We start from the raw sequence: 16,880 nt of genomic DNA, 5'->3' as shown, positions 1-16,880 counted from the left end.
CAAGTAAACTGGAAATAAGATTTGTCCCCACTTAGCTTATGTTCCTCAAACGCTTGTGTGAGCTCCAAGCTTTCACACGAAAGTGGAGCCTCCTAATGACTGAGCTCCCATTCATTCTCCAGTCTCCTCCTTCTTGTTCAGAGAGAGAATGGGTGCATGGTTCCCTTTTTCGATAGGATGGTCTGCCTATCTTCGACAACATGTCAGGACTTGGACCACATTCCATGAGAAAACAGAACACCAAGTCCTCTCCTGGGTCCCTGCTCCGCATATAGCTCCATCCACAGCCTCCATCCACCACCCAGTCCTAGTTCTGAAAATACCCCCCTCAGCAGAGAGGCCAAGCACAGCATTGAGGGTCCCTTGTGGGAAAAAGGGTTAATAACCAGGGAAGCTGGGTCACAGAGAAGCAGCCTGTTCAAGAAATTATGGCCTCGATACCCACAAAACCAGATAGAGACTTCAGGGTTCCACATTCTGCCTCAGCTCTTCCAGCCTAGAACACTCGAATAAAGAATAAAACTTATTTAGATGTCTATAGAAGACAAAAAGAGCGAAAGAGCAGAAATTATAATCAGTCGCTACCTTACTTTAGTGTGTTAGTTAATAGCCTACCAATCCCCTGCACCCACTCGTTTATCCCCTTCTGTCTTAGTTTGGGCTGCTGTAACAAAATTCCACAGACTGGGTGGTTTATAAACAACAGAAATTTATTCCTCACAGTTCTGGAGTCTGGGAAGTCCAAGATCAAGGCCCCAGCATGGTCTCATTCTGTTGAAGGCCAGTGCCTCTCTCTGTGCCCTCACCAGGAGGAAGTTTGCTAGGGAGTTGGGTGGAGTCTCTAATCCCATTCACAAGGGCTCTACTTTTATGCCCTAATCACCTCCAAAGGCCCTATCTTCAAATACCATCACACTGGGGATTAGGTTTCAACGTATGAATTGGGTGGGGAGAGGGCACACAAACATTCAGACCATCTTAGACACAACAGACAATCCGTGTAAAGAAAAGGTGGTAGAGGAGGAACTATGACTGTGCCAATATCAGAGGTCATTATGCCAAAAGGTCAAGTACAGAGACATTAAACATCACCATAAAGGAGGGGGGAAATGAAGCGGAATTGCAACCATCAATGAAAAGGCTACATGAAATATAAAACAAACTTCTTTCTCTCCCAGTATGCCTTCCTGCCCATCACTTAGATACCTGGGTGCCTTGGTCATAGCTGGCACTCAATATGTATTGGTTGAATTGGACCTAAACAAACAAAAGTCTAATCAAATTTTTTAAATGTAAACTGCTAAATGATGCTTAAAATTAAAAAATAATAGTAGGATGCCATTCTAGTGAGTGTGTTCTTGCTTGTACCTCATAGCACTGATAAAGCAGGCCAGCTTGTCTGGTAATGACAAGGTAGCCCTACCAGTTTGGCTCAGTGGATAGAGCATCAGCCTGCAAACTGAAGGGTCCCAGGTTTGACTCCAGTCAAGGGCACATGCCTGGGTTGCGGACTCGATCCACAATAGGGGGTGTGCAGCCGATCAATGATTCTCTCTCATCATTGATGTTTCTACCTCTCTCTTCCTCTCCCTTCCTCTCTGAAATCAATAAAATTATATTTAAAAATTAAAAAAATAATAATGACAAAGTACAGGTCCCTGATTGTTGCTGGGTGCTATTGCCTCTGCTTCCTCAGCCTCCTGAAGCCACTCAGTCTCATGCATGTCATTCCAAGACTCGTGGTGAAAACTGTCCCAGAAGTTTCTGAACCATGTTTAAATAAAGTGGAAAAATAAAAATCTTATTTAGCTTGCATTTTCCCCCCTCCTTTCTGATGCAATCTGTGGGTTTGTGAGGCAGCTCAGCTTTCATAAGCATCAACCTAGAGAATACCTCCAGGTACATGGATAGGTCCAGCTGCCTATTGCTTTGCTGAATGAAGGATGTCAGGAGCACTCTATCCCTGTGGCTCATAGGTGGTGCCATGGTCTCCCCCTGATGGGGCCTAAAAAGTGCCTTTTGAAAATCATTAGCAGATTAAATGAGCTTAGAGGTTAAAATAATGTCCTAATATTTACTGAACACTTGCTTTGTGCCGCATAATAAGCTTTTACATGGTCTATCATCTATACTGTAAGAAAACCTGACCAACATTTCTTAACCCCCAACGGCATTTATTATTTACTTAGCAGCAAGTCTGAGACAGGCATCTAAGGCGTAGGTTAGCAAAATCAACAATATCATTGAGATGAAAGCTCTTTCTTTTTTTTACTTTCATGATCTTTAGTGGTTGACTTTCATCCTTAGCTTCACAATATGACTGCCACTGTGCCAGACATCACATCTACATTAAAGACAGGGAGGAGTGAGAAAGAGTAGGCATCAAGAAAATTTCACTTACTTCTATATTCCTCAAATAGAGAAGTAAAATCTTTTCGGAAGTCCCTTAGCTCTTATCCCATCAATCTCAGCTCTACAGATTATATATATATATACACATATATCTTAAGATGATTAAGAAGCAAGTCATTAAAGTAGACTGCTTTTCATGAGTTTGAATCTAGGCTATACTACTTCCTACCTATATGTCTTGATAAATTATTTAACCTCTTTCTGCTTCAGTTTGCTTACTTTTAAAATGAGGACTATATATAGTAATATTATCCTAGGTTGATTGTGGAGGTTGACTTAATACTTATAGAGTACCCAGAATTTGGCACTAGAAACGTGTTAACTTAAATGCTAGGAGGCAAGCAGCTTCATTTATCTGATTGCATTTCATGGGCATTATCCTGTGATTAGTCAAACTGCCTACTAATTCTTCAATAAGAATGCCAGGATGCATCAGCCTGGGGAGCCCCTAAGAACGTCCTTCCAGAGGCAGATTGCCATGGAGCTGAGCATATAAACATCTACCGCTCTTTGTAGAATAAGGAGTCATGGACAGGGCACTTAGCTGAGCTGGAGACACAGTAGGACAAGAAGTGGGCAGGTGCATTTAGGCTGAGAAAGCAGTGGTACAATTATATCAGGTCTTCCTCTGCCATTTCGGCAACTCTAGAAAAAGATCCTCTGAAGTAAGAGGTTCAGAATCAAAGCAGGCCAATATTATGGGCTTTCTTAAGTTCTCATAGTTCCCAGGGATTGCAGGGTATAAGAAGTGACCTGATTGTGTGATTTGGACCTATAGGAGGTGGAGTGGAAGAAGGCTATGCCTCCTCCCCTCAACCAGGCAAGAGACCACTGCATTTTACAAACACCCATGCACACTGTGTGTGCGTTTTCTTTTCAACACCATGAGACATTTTTTGATATTTCAGTAACTCAGGGAACAAAAAGGAGAGTCCACTGGAGCTGAATTGGGCTCCCGGGCCAGAGGGTGTGGCCAGTGACACCTGAGTGTGGGGAGAGAGAATCACAGCCTCAGCTCTGGGTCACCAGAGGAGTAGCTGCCTTTGTTTAAAGTTGGTCACCAGAAATCACCCAGGTGCTACCTGCACTCCGTCCCCACCCCTCACCCCCGCCCCTGCTTAGGAATGCCTGAAAATCCTGCCAGAAAAGTGAGGCCTAGGAAGGGGAGTCTGCCCACCAAAGCTGCCAGGGAAACATTCCAGGTCAGTCTCCATCCTGGGTTCAGGTGGACTCAGGCCCAGTTTTGGCCTGTACTGCCCCGGGAGTTTCCAGATTCTGTCCATCTTAAGGGGTCCCTGGGAGTGGGCTGCATGCCCTGGATGGAGCACAGGCTGGGTCATAGACATATCTAGATTCCTAACAGTTTCATAGTTAGACATTCTCTTGCACTGGGCCCCACACACGTTGGAACTGGGCCCATGGAAGGGAACCTGAGATCCTGACTTTGTTATTCAGAAGTGCCCTTCTACCTGAAGGAGGTGTGCGGTCTTCTCATCCCATTCCACTACCCAATGCACTCACCCATATCCACCTTCATCCACAATGCAGTTGAAGAGAAGGTACTAGACCTCTCTATGTGGTTTCTCTTTCTCCACTGCCCACCCTGAGAACCCCTAATAGGGTACCTTCAGAATTTCAGGCATCTGTTGGCATCCTTGCTCAGCACGGCCTCCTCCTGAGGCCGGGTAACACAGTCCTCTCAAGCTAATGATAATGTGTTGGGGTGGGCCAGGGGTGTGTGGATTTGACTGACAAAGACAGATGTTGTTTCCGGAGAAAAAAAAAAGAAAATGGTATATTTTTTTCCCAGGAAGTGTACCATTCTTCACAAATGTTTTTCTCTCAGCATTTGCAGCACCCACAGGAGCCTGGTGATACCATTAGTCCTTGTTTTATGGATGGAGAAACTGAGTCATACACCAGGTCTGCAGGTTCTGACTTGGCAGCTGGATCACAGAGCACTTTTCCTCTTTTTGAACTAGAATTTTATCCCATTTCCATAAACAAAATACTCAGGAGAACATGGCTTTTCTGCTCCAAACAAGTATCTTCTTAAACACAGTTGGATGGCTTTGGGGCATACACATTCTGTCTAGACATATGATAGCTTTCAAATACCATATGGTTGGACCAGATTGATTGGTAATGTTTTTGCAGATGTTAGATGAACCTTCTGGGGTGTTGGGGCCCTACGCAGCCCTAACCCAACCTAAAGCAACATGAAGAGTTTGTGTAAGTGTGGGGGGTCCAAACAGTGTCTTCACTCAACTGAAAGAATACTAAGACCTAGCATATATATATATAATTTTAAGATTATTTTTTACTCTATCTCTCTTTCTCACAATGCTGAAGTTTAGTTCATTCAATGCAGGGATAGTAAGTCTAGCCTCTGGGTGAGCCAACTGATTGATAGTCAGCATTTCAAGAGCTGGTGACTCTGGTCTATGTCATGCACACAGAGAAGAAATCCCTGAAGTCTCCAAAGTAGAAATGAGCAAGCAAACATAGCAAAAGACTGTTTAGAGATCCATCCAAAATCTCATTAGCCGGTGGTTTTGATGGAACTTACCAACAAAGAAAGGGAGGATGCACTTCTGCTCTCCTGGCCCCGCATATAAGCCAGAGAACATTCCTGTTTTCCAAAGGGCAGAAAATCCATGTTTTTACTCAATAAATACTTACTGAGTACCTTCTCTGTTCCAGGCATGAAGACACAAAAAACAACACACAGTCCCTATTATTAGGGCTGCCAGCCAGATGGGAGACAAGCATGGAGGGAAAGTATGGCTCAGTATAATGTGTGCCACAATTAAAGTTTGTATGAAATGCTGTGGCCACACAAAGGAGAAGGTCTCTGTGTGGCCACAGAGGAATTAAGGCTCTACATTTCTCATAATTGGGGTGGCGAGAAAGGAGTTAGGGTGGCAAGAACAGCAGGTGCAAAGACAGGGAGGCAGATGGTGGGTATATTAGAATATAGACAGACTGGAACACACTGTGACTCCGATCCCTAAGATTGCAGGGCTCATGAGGGGGTGGGGTCAGGGGATCATTAAAGGTGCTATGTGCTATGCCAGGGAGCTCAGGATTTATCCATAGGACAATGGGGAGCCTGTTACAGGATTAAAGGGAGTTTGAAGGATTTAATATGGTCAGATAAGTTTTTTAAAGATCACTCTAGTGGTCTATACTAAAGAATTTATTAGGGGAAATGGAGAAAACATTGGGGCCCAGACTTCAAAAACACCCTTGCATTTCCCAGTACAATACAGTAGAGTGGTTAAAAGGTTAGCCTGGAGCCAGACAGTTTCAGGTTCAAGGTTCAGCTATGCCATATAGTAGCTGTGTGACCTTGAGGAAGTTACTTAACTTTTCTGAGCCTGTTTCATCATCTGTGAAATCAAGATAATAATGGTTATTATGATCAAATAAGATGATGCATGCCCTGGCTGGTTTTGCTCAGTGGTTAGAGTAACAGCCTGCAGACAGAAGGGTTGAGGTTTCGATTCCCAGTCAAGAGCATGTACCTCGGTTGCAGGTTCGATCCCCACCCCGGTCAGGGCCCATGCAAGAGGCAACCAATTGATGTATCTCTCTCACATCAATGTTTTTCTATCTATCTATCTATCTATCTATCTATCTATCTATCTATCTATCTGTCTGTCTGTCTGTCTGTCTTGTCCTCTTCCCTACCTTCTTCTCTCTCTAAAAATCAAGGACAAAATATCCTCAGGTGAAGATAATAAAAAATAATAATAATAAAAATAAGATGATACATGTAAGGTGCTCAGCACAGTGCCCTGTATAGAGCACATAGTTCATACACACACACACACACACACACACACACACACACACACACGCTTACACACACACACAGTCTACAGGGGGAATTACACAGTTACATGCCAATTTCAGTGCTGTGGAGTTACAGAACGTGCTTTGAGCACATGTGGAGTTGAGGGCAGGAGGGTCAGATTTAGCAAGAGAATCCGCAAAGGCCCTTAAGCTAACACTGGAAGGATAAATAGGAATAACTCAGGCAGAGAGAGAGGGAGAGTTGTTTAGGCAGAAGGAATAAAGTGAAGAGCCTGGTGTGTTTGAGGAGCTGGTGGGGAGCAAGGCTGGAGAGACAGACTGGGGTGGGATCACAGAGAGCCTTCTCTGCCTCAGTGAGGATTTGAAGTTTTATCCTCAATGCAGGGAGAAGCCCCGTGCAGCCTCCTCTTCTCCCCTCAGCCCTCACCAGAAGGTGATACGGTCCAGTGGGCCCTTCAAGAAGCTCACGGGGGTGGGGGTGGGGTGGCTGTGTGGAGTAACCATTAGTAATTACTTAGCGTGCGGACCTTCCGCAACCCTGGGGCCTCTGCCAGGCTGGCCTGGCATGATCCACTGAGACCATAGGCAACACTCGGCTGACTTGGCAGCAACAGGAGAGGCCTTGACTGCGATTTGATCGAGTTTCACTGAATTTGCCAAAGCTCTGTCACATGTTTTCTCAGGTACTTGACAAGCCAAGGACAGGAAAGGACATGTTGGGGGTGGCGGGTGGGGGGAGAGAGAACAGATGAGAGCAACACAGGTAATCAGGCTGCCTGGGACTCTGGCGCTGACCCAGGTTGCTGCTCATGAAACCCCCAGGAAAGGGTGACAGTTCAGGGCACTCACTGTCCACCAGCATCTGTGTCACAGACTCATATTCCTGACAACCAGTCGAGCCAGGAACTCATGTGCAAAACACAGACTCACTAACCTAGAATGTCCTGTAACTCATCTCAGCATTGGGAGAATTCACCTACCTGTCTCAGCCATCAGCCCCCGAATCCTCTCTCCTAGCAAGGCAAGAAACCAGGGACCAAGCCAGGCACAGCTCTTTCATATATCAAAGAGACGTAAACTGTGATATTGGTCTCCCCCATAAAGGACAATATACATGGAAATGAATCATTTTCTGTACAACTACAAATCTGCTTTTCTTCTGAACAACAAATAATCTGTCAGCTATTCTTATAATATAAAAGCTGACCAAACTTCAGGAAAAACTGTCATTTGTAGGCTTACAGGGAGGAATTTCAGATTTTGTTGGCCATCATTCCCCTTGACCCCACATTTGGGCCAAGTCTAAGAGATGTCCTTCCTTGAGTCAGTCTGTCTCAGGCATGCAGGTCTGTCACTGCCCAGGCAGTGCACACCATATCTGGCAAGGTCTCTCTGTTTTGGAACAATGCTCATTCACTTCTAATTTAGAGATGAATGGGTTCAATTTCTTCGTTTTAATTTTCTTCTGCCATTTTCTCAAGGAAATATTAGAACTAATACTTTTTTTTAGATTTTATTCTTTTTTCTCTCTTTTTTAAAATTTCTTTATTGATTACAGTGTTACATATGTGTCCTTATTCCCCCATTACCCCCCATCCCCCCATCATGCCCTCACCCCCCTGTTGTCTGTGTCCATTGGTTAGGCTTATATGCATGCATACAAGTCTTTTCTTCAAAGGAAAATGACTCTACCTTGGGTTGGGAGATGTAGGGGGTACTACATTAACTTCTTCGGTGGCCCAGTCTCACGTGGGCTCCTCCTTGCTCACTCTGTAATGATAGCTGCTACAGTATGTTCTATAGTTTGTGAGGCCAGGGCACAGTGTGGTGGTGGAGGTCAGAAAGTAGAATAGTGGTTTCCAGGAGCTATGGAGAAGGAAATGGATGGAAAGTTTTGTTTAATGGGTACAGAGCATATTAAGGAAGATGAAGAGGTTCTAGGAATGGATGGTGGGGATGGTTGAACAGTAATGTGAATATACTTATGCCACTGAACTGTACACTTGAAAATGGTTAAAATGGTAAATGTTATGGTATGTATATTTTAACATGGAACGTCATAGGGATTTTATAACTTTGGGATTTTGTTCTAACTGCAACAGAATGCCTTTGAAGGATTTTGACCAGTTAAAGAACATGATCTTATTTACCGGTTTGAAAGATCATACTGGCTGCTGTGTGAGAAGTAGACTGAAAAGAGGAACCTGGAACCTTAGGCAATTAAGAGACTATGTCAGTTGTCTAAGTGAGTAACTGGTGGCTCAGGTGGTGTTGAGATAATGGGACAGGTTTGAAAAGTGGTTGGATTAGGATATATTTTCAAGGTAGAATCATCATGACTTGCCGGTGGATTTGATGCAGGGTATGAGGGGTGATGTCTCAGTTTTTAACTGAGCAACAGAGTGAAAGGGGGTGCCATCCACTGAGATAGAAATGACTGGGGAAAGCTTGTTAGCGAATGGCAAGGGGCAATGGGGAGGCAATTAAAAGATGTTTTACGTAAAAATGAAATCATAAGCCCAGATTCTAGCAGGGTGCTAGCACATACAAGCCATTTATTAAATACTTGAATGAAAGAATGAACTAATTAATTAATTAAATTTCATGGATAAATGGAGGGAAGGAGGAAGAAAGAAAACTAATTCTAAACTTTACAAAATATGAAGAACATTTTGTAAAATGATATAATCCTAAAGACCCCAGGCTAAAATTCGGAAGTCCGGAGTTCCAGTTTCAGAGAATATATCTAAACCTCACATCCTCCTCTCAGCTTTTATTCTTGTACCTCCTGCCTTTCCTCCTCTGCAGGGAATGTGCTCGGACTTTTATTCATCTCAGCCAGCAAGCCCATAGCCCTTGCATCCCTGGGCATAAACACAGAGCTCTCAACCCTGGGGCAGGGAAAAGCCAATCAGTAAGCTCCTCCAGCTTTCCACTCACCAACCATGCCTTCCCCACCCCACACAAACCATAGGCATCCCCACAGGCATGTGGAGCAGGGCCCTCAGCAGTCCAGACCAATTCCCATAGAGCCAGTCCCCCAGAGAGTATCACGTTTTAAGGGCTAGGTTTGAGGCAAGCAGGAGACAAGATTAGATTGTTCCATGAATTGGCTGGACTTGCTTTGACTGACCCGCTAAATGCTCTTCCTGAGCCTCCAGGCTGGTTTCTACTGATAGCCACATAGAAGGGGAGAGCAATTAGTGGGAAGGTAATATTTTAATAGATTATTATTGATTTCAGTGAAGAAGGGAGAGGGAGAGAGAGATAGAAACATCAATGAAGAAAATCATTGATCGGCTGTCTCCTGCACGCCCCCTACTGGGGATCGAGCCCACAACCCAGGCATGTGCCCTTGACTGGAATCGAACCAGGGACTTTTCAGTCCACAATCCAAGGCTCTATCCCCTGAGCCAAACCAGCTAGGGCAGTGGGAAGAAAATATTTAAGTCACTTTCACAGTTGAGGATGAACAATGCAAAATGAGAACTGCAAAACAACCTTGCCTCTCAGGTTTTCACATGTTAACCACTTTTGTACTGGCTCTTCCACAGGACTGAGAGTGCAGAGCATGCCTACATCAGCCCCCTTGCCTGTTTCTTTTCCGGAAAAGATTATCTCATCAACGCCAACGACCTTCTGGACAAGCTCTCCACAGAGCCCTCCTGCCTCCTCCACCAGCGGCACACCCAGCAACTCAGTGCTCCCCGTTACAGTGTCATCCGTGCAGACATCTCTAACCCCCAAAAATGTTGTCACGGAGCCCACCGGACAGGAGACCACCTTGACCTGGGAAGACCCAAATACAGACACCTTATCAACAAGCAGTGAGGTCCCCTTAACACCCACACCCACAGAGCACAGCTCAGGCGCTCCAGAGGCAAGTGTGTCAGCTACAGGGTCGAGGTCCCCGGATGAGTCTCCTTCACCTACCTCCGCTCAGATTCCAGCCTCATCACCCCCAGCCCTATCAACCTCACCACCGCCAATTCTATCAACTTCACCCCCAGAGGTTTCTTCTGTCTCTGACAACACCAACCACAGCTCCACTGAGGCCAGCATCAAGACCACAGGAGCCCCAACCACACGAGAGTCCCCAGCACAGGAGCACAGCTCTGGCCACACCCCCACTTCACATGCCACGTCGGAGCTGGTGCCCACGGAGAAAACGCCCCAAACAACTGTGCCAGCCAAAGTGACCTGTATTCTGGTAGATATTGAGACCACCACCGCCTCCCCCAGGGTGATCATGCAGGAAGTGGAACATGCACTAAGTTCAGGTGAGTCTCAGTTGAGAACCCTACTACCATTCTTGACCATATGGAGATGTTAAGAAAGCAATTCAGTTAACCAAACACAACTTGTCAACTTTGAATTTTGGAGTGAAACACATGAGCTGAAGTATAATTCCCAAACATTTCCACATGGTATCTCATTAATTGTGGCCAATTGCCAACTTTATGATTTGTCTCTACATTTGTCACAGAGAATATAAATGAATGAAAATATGTAAGTAAAGGGATTAATAGCATGGCATTTGCTCAAGCTTCCCAGGTTTCAATTCTAGCTCTTGACCTTAGGCAAGTTAATTCATCACTTTGTGGCCTTATTCATCCCCATCTGTAAAATGGGAATAAAAGAGGTTCTATGGCATATGGTTCTTGTGGAGATTAAATGAGACGATATATAAAGTGCTTAGAACAGTTCCTGACAGGGATTAAGTGATCAGGAAATATCAGTTGTTATAATTTTGCTCTGTACTAAGAAAGTGTTTATAAAAACCAGTCTAAAAAAGTAAGATGGAGGTGTAGAGAACTTTTTTATTCTTTATAATCATTGATATATTTCATGAGAAACACAGTAAATTTTACAGGATGTCACATTTGTTTTGATTTTCCCAGCAACCCTGTGAAGTTAGTATTATTTTATCTTGATTTTGCAATCTTGGAAATTATAATGGAGAGAGATTTAGGGTCTTTTCTGAGGTCACAAGCATTTGGCATTGGCATGGAAACTGTAAACTTTAGGGAACTGAGCAGGAAAATAATTTAGTGGGAACATTTGGAATTTTGATTAAGAAACAGTGAAGTAAGAACAGTCAGGTGAAGGGGGAACATGGGGCTGTAGCTCTTTCTCTGGGTAGCCCTGCTTAGGGATGGACTGAGAGGGGAATATTCTGGACAGACCACCTGAGGTCAAAGGAATGGCTGTGAGGAGAAATTAACATCTTGGGGAAAAAGATAAACAATCACTATGAATAGAAACTCTATTAGACAGTGAAGGTGGGGAGAGATACAGCTAAGATGAACAAGATATGATTCCTCATAGTTTACTAGGGAATAAAGCCCCAAAGAATTACAAATGCTTATTTCAAAAACCCAGTAGATCAGTGAAAGTCCCAACAAGAAAGGAAGGTTCAATCAAACCGGCATAAAGGAATTCATTACAAAGGTTTGGCTAGCATACAGGGGAACCACAGGGGACCATAATGGCAGAGTTGCTATGAGTCAGGCCTAGGAGGAAAGACATGTAACAAGAACCCAGAGGAGAAACTCCTGTAGAATAGACCACCTTGAGAGCAGCAATGACTCTTGGTTAAGAGGCACAACTAAACCAAGGTTAACCTCCTGAGAGTGAAGGGAATCAGTATTCTGCCCTCACTCTCCCCCTTCCAAGCTCTGGTATGCAGAAGCCAAGGACAAGGAAACCCATTGATGTGGTCCATACAGGTCAGCCTCCTGGAGGCCTGGGCGGAGAGCAGAGTGGAGAAGTGTGGGAGTGGATCTGGAGAGGCAAAAGGAAGAAATCTAGCCCATCAGATTCAAACGTAGATTCCTCTGTGCAGCTCCCATCTCCATTAGCACCCCTGTTTATACCTTCAGCCAGCACTTATCACACTGCATTTAGATGTGCACTTTCTGTCTCTATCTCTGTCTCTGTCTCTGTCCCACTTCCCACCCCCCACCTTGCCTGATACTTTCCATGCTCCCAACATGCAGGTAACATCTCTAGCATAGTCTAGGAACCTGGAGCAGAGTGGGTGTTGACTTGACTCAGTGTCTAAAGGACTGTCCCTAACCAAGGTGCCGTAAAGGGCAGCTTGCAGGCAGTGGCCCCATCTCTTCTCTCTGTCCTAGTTCAGGCCCTCATCGCCACCTGCGTGCACTGCTCCTTCAGTTTTCTCACTGATCTCCCTTTCGCCGCTCTCTACCCACTCCAGAGTACTCCAGACATGGTGGATCCACACATTCTGAGCTGGGCATGTTAGAATCTCCATAATCTGATAGGTCTTACTACTTTCCACAAGTGCCCTAGGTTCATGGGCTAGAGTATCTAAAACAGTCCTGTTCCAATATTCTGGCTCATGTGTTAGACCATGTATCTTAATTTCCTCAGCTCTAAGCCAGCAAGGTCAAGAGACACAAAATTAGTGTCAGAGCTGGTCATGACCCTATAAAGTTCCAGGGAATATTGCAGCCAGTAGGAACTCCAGAGTAATGAAGGAAGGAAGGACTGAATGACTGGACAAAAAATAAGTGTGACAGGTTAGAGGGAGATCACTGAGCAAGGACCAGACTCCATTTCACAGACCAAAGAGGATGTATCCCCTATTAAATAAAAAACTATCAAGGGTGCCTTTCCTAGGACCCTGTGCTTGACGCAAAGAAGCATAAGGAGTATAAGACCTGTACTTTTGGATTTCAAGTCACTCTTAATACGAATGAGAATGAACAAGGTGGATGGAGGAATCTTTGAGCAGATGTGATACAATCTGTTCATTTCAAAGGTGAAGAAATTATGTCCCAGAAGTTTGGAGTGCCTCACACAAGGTTACACCACTTAGCGGCAGAGCTGGGCTCAGAGCCCAGATCCTCAAAACCACAATCAAGTCTTCTTTCAGCACCCATCACTGCTGCACTGCTCCTCTCTCAGCCCCACACGTCAAGCAGCACCCTGAGACTGCTCACAGGTTACTATTTAGGGATGTTTTTGTTTAGAGATTTTTGTGCTGCCTTAATAGTGTATTTAATATACAGGCAGTCTTTGGGTTACGTTGGACTCGACGAACGTCATTTCGTGGTTACGTCGTCATCTCCCATTTATTTATTTTAAAAAAAAAAGTTCCGTCATTTTGATGTATGTACATATGTGCTTTATGTTTTTTATTATTTATTCACCACAAGTAAAGGTCAGGAATTGTTATCTTCTTTTAATTTTTTTTTACTGTTTCACTTCATTACTGCTGTGTATGTGCTCCATGTGAGTGACGTAGGTGCTTATGGGGGTGGGTTCCGACTTACAGCAAAAATCATGTTACATCATGCCGTGGGAACGGATCTCCAACGTAACCCAAGGACCTACTGTAGTAATAATATCACACTGTTATTTAGCATCTTGTCTTATTCTGTGTAGGATTAATAGCATATTAATAGCATATTTCTATTCATCCAAGAATTCAACCATTCATAGTCACCCATAAGTAATTCTAAAACAAGGTTAATGCTATTGGAGTTCAATTTGACTAGAGGAATTAGGGAAGATCCCATGATGGTGCCAAGATGTAGGAGATGAAGAAAATTTAGGCCTAAAAGGAGGCAATTGGAGCACTTGTGTGCAAAAGTGGTAGTTGATGCTGCACTCACCTGACTTCAGAATGCTCTCAGAAGTTGTAAGCACCAAAATTGCTATTGTCAAGGTATCCAGTGCCCTCCACTTTGCCAAGTCTGACGTGAATCCTTAGGCATGGCTTGACCTGACCTATCAGCAGCATTTGACACAGGTAGTCACTGCCCTCATCTTTGTAACACTGTCCACTTGGCCTCCAGGACACTCTCCCTATTGGTTCTTCACCTACCTGGCTGGCTGCTCCTCCTTAGTCTCTGTTGCCTTATTTCACCCCTCATCTTCCTACACTGGAGCACCCCGGGGCCAGTACTGCCCTCCTCTCTCCCTGAACTCTCTACACTCACTCCTGAGATGACCTCATCCTATCTCATGACTTAAAATGCCATCCATGTGCTGATAATCCTGACATGTAAAATCCTATGCCTGTTTTGCTTCATTGAACTAAAGACATGTAAATCCAGCTGTCAGCTAACTCACACTCCCCACGTGGGTGGCTCATAGGCCTCGCACACTTAATATGTATAAGATGAATTACTGATTTCCTCAACCCTCAGTCTGCTCCTCCCTCAGCCTTTCCCTCTCTTCTTTCAGTTCTGGACGCTAAAAACATTGGACTAATTCTAGACTCCTTTCTTTCTCACATATTCCAGCCCATCAGAACCTAGTCTCCTCTCACCCCTCTGTCGTCTCTCACACGTGTGACTTTAATATTCCTTCAACTGAACTCACTACTCATCACCCTTGCTAGAGTGATCCTTTTGAAACCGAGGACAGATCTGTCACTGCTCAGCTCTAACACTCCCATGGCTTCCCCTGAGTCTGAGCAAAGCCCACGTCTGTGTCATGCCTCCAGTGCTCAGCATGATCTGAACCCACACAGCCTCCCTGCTTTCACTTCCTTTCTCTTTTACCAGCAGACACACTGGCAGTCTTACTATTCTCAGACAGACCAAGGACACTCTTGCCTCAGGGGCTGTGTACTTACTATGTCCTGTGCCTAATACAGTCTCCTGCCAGGTCTATCAGGGCTCACTCCTTGTCAGATCACAGCTACCCAAAGTCTTGACTCACGAAAAGGAAGCCTTTACTCACACTCCTGTCTGAAACAATAAACTCATCACCATTGATCCCTTCAATGCTGCTCTATTTTCCATTTGATCACTTATCACTTTCTGACTTTATCTCACTTATTTGGTGAGTAGGTGTCTGTTTTCTACCACTAGACTGTCAGCTCCATGAAAGCAAGGAACCTTGTTCACAAACAGGAAGATGTACGTTACACCCAACCCCTAGAACTGAGCCTCAATAACCAACCAGTTCCAGAGAAGCTATTTCATCTCTCTGAGCCTCGGCCTTCTCATCAGGAAGATGGGAAAAGGATAGTCACATGACGGGGTTCTTGTCAGGTTTTGTTGAGAAAATAAATTTGCATCATAGTAGCTACTGAGCAATGGCTCTGTCGATGACTGTGATCATTATTTTCCTACAACATCATTTTATGATTTATCATTATTGTTACCATTCTGCTATTGCCCTTCTTCTTATTGTTGTTGTTATAGCTATCATAAAGAAGAATGCCCACTATCTTCAACAAACTTTTATTGAGCTTTTACAATGAGTTAGGCGTCTGGCTAGGTACTGGGGATTTGGCAATGAATAAAACAGTCACTCCCTCATGCAGTTTACAATTTAGCATGTACACAACATGGCAGCTAACCTGGCTTGGTGGATCCCAGACTGTGTGGAGGGGAACACTGCAGGAAAGCAGGAAGTCAGGTTTCAGAACAAGTGTTAGAGGACCCTAAGCAGCAGGATGAGACGACTTACTTTATTTACCAGGCCATTGACAGTCACCAAAGGCTTTTCATCAGGGGAAGGAAATGCTAAGAATTACATTTTAATAGGTTTCAACTAGGAGAAATATGTGTTTTAAATTTCATGGCATTCAGGCTTAGAAACAGGTAGACCAGTTTATACTTGGTCTGTGGCTTGCCATTATCACTGATAGGCACACGTCACTTAACTACTCTGACTTTAAGAGCTCTTAGCTATAAACTAGGTAGAAGAGAGGTAATCTTTCAGGGTCCTTTTGGCTTATTATACTATTCAAATTGTTTATTTAAATTATCCTGTGCCAAAGGAATGAGGCTCATGTTCACATGAGTTTTGCTGAGTATATGCATGTTCCAAGGATGGAGCTAGTGACTGAGGTGAGCTTGCGGCTACCCATTCTACAAGTGAAGAAATAGGCCCAGAGAGATTAAGTGACTTAACTCCAATTCTCACCTGAGTGGCCCAGCCAAAACTCAAATTCAGTTCTCCTGACTGACCTTGAATCAAGTGTTCCTTTCACTACACCCATCCTACCTGAATTCACAGAAAAGAAAAGCTGGGGGAGGGCCAATGGCCTCCAGAACTTCTGTGGAAACGAGTGACATGGAATATTGCCACATGCCGAGTGCCGGCCGCTGGGTCTCAGGGAGGGGCTGCCCTATGGGAGGAGATGCAGGTGGTAGTTAGCAGTTATCCCAAGGCAGCTGTCCAGAAAAAACGAGTTTTGACTTTTGTTTTTCAGTTTTTGTCTTGCTTTTAAAGGAAGAGAGACAACTGTGATGTGTTAAGTTTGGGTCGCCTATGTTATTAAATCAGAGCTCTTCAAGGCTGGAAACTATGACTACAGAGTATTTCTGACTCCCTGAGCTAAATTGAATGCTGCTGTGCACAATTAGTTGCTCAGCATATGCTTCAGTGATTAACTGATGTTGCACACCAAGTTATATTCAAGACATCATCAATTCTTGCACAGGCAAACTTTAGAATTAGACTCACTGCACTTGTTGCAAAGTGAATATTCTCTTTCTTCTATAAAATCCAAGTGTCCGCTGGTCTTATACTCTCTTATACTTTCCATTACAAAAAGGACACATAATTGTGAAAATTGGTAAAGGCCTTTGAACTTTAAATTGCTAGTCTGAACCCCAGTATTTGTTCAGCATGAACTGTTCTAATAAAACCATTAAATA

General features: G+C 44.2%; 1 protein-coding gene across 1 annotated transcript in view; it reads left to right on the top strand.

Annotated features, from left to right (window-relative positions):
- PARM1 (prostate androgen-regulated mucin-like protein 1) overlaps positions 1–16,880 on the top strand; it is a 92,345-nt gene that overhangs the window by 44,586 nt on the left and 30,879 nt on the right. The window contains exon 2 of the mRNA XM_079773630.1: positions 9,786–10,511. Within this exon, the coding sequence (XP_079629756.1) occupies positions 9,786–10,511 (726 nt within the window). The remainder of the gene's footprint in view (positions 1–9,785; positions 10,512–16,880) is intronic.

The sequence above is a fragment of the Cnephaeus nilssonii genome (assembly GCF_951640355.1).
Source record: "Cnephaeus nilssonii genome assembly, chromosome: 1".
In the NCBI taxonomy this organism is placed as follows: domain Eukaryota; kingdom Metazoa; phylum Chordata; class Mammalia; order Chiroptera; family Vespertilionidae; genus Cnephaeus; species Cnephaeus nilssonii.
This window is presented reverse-complemented; position numbering and strand designations above follow the sequence as displayed.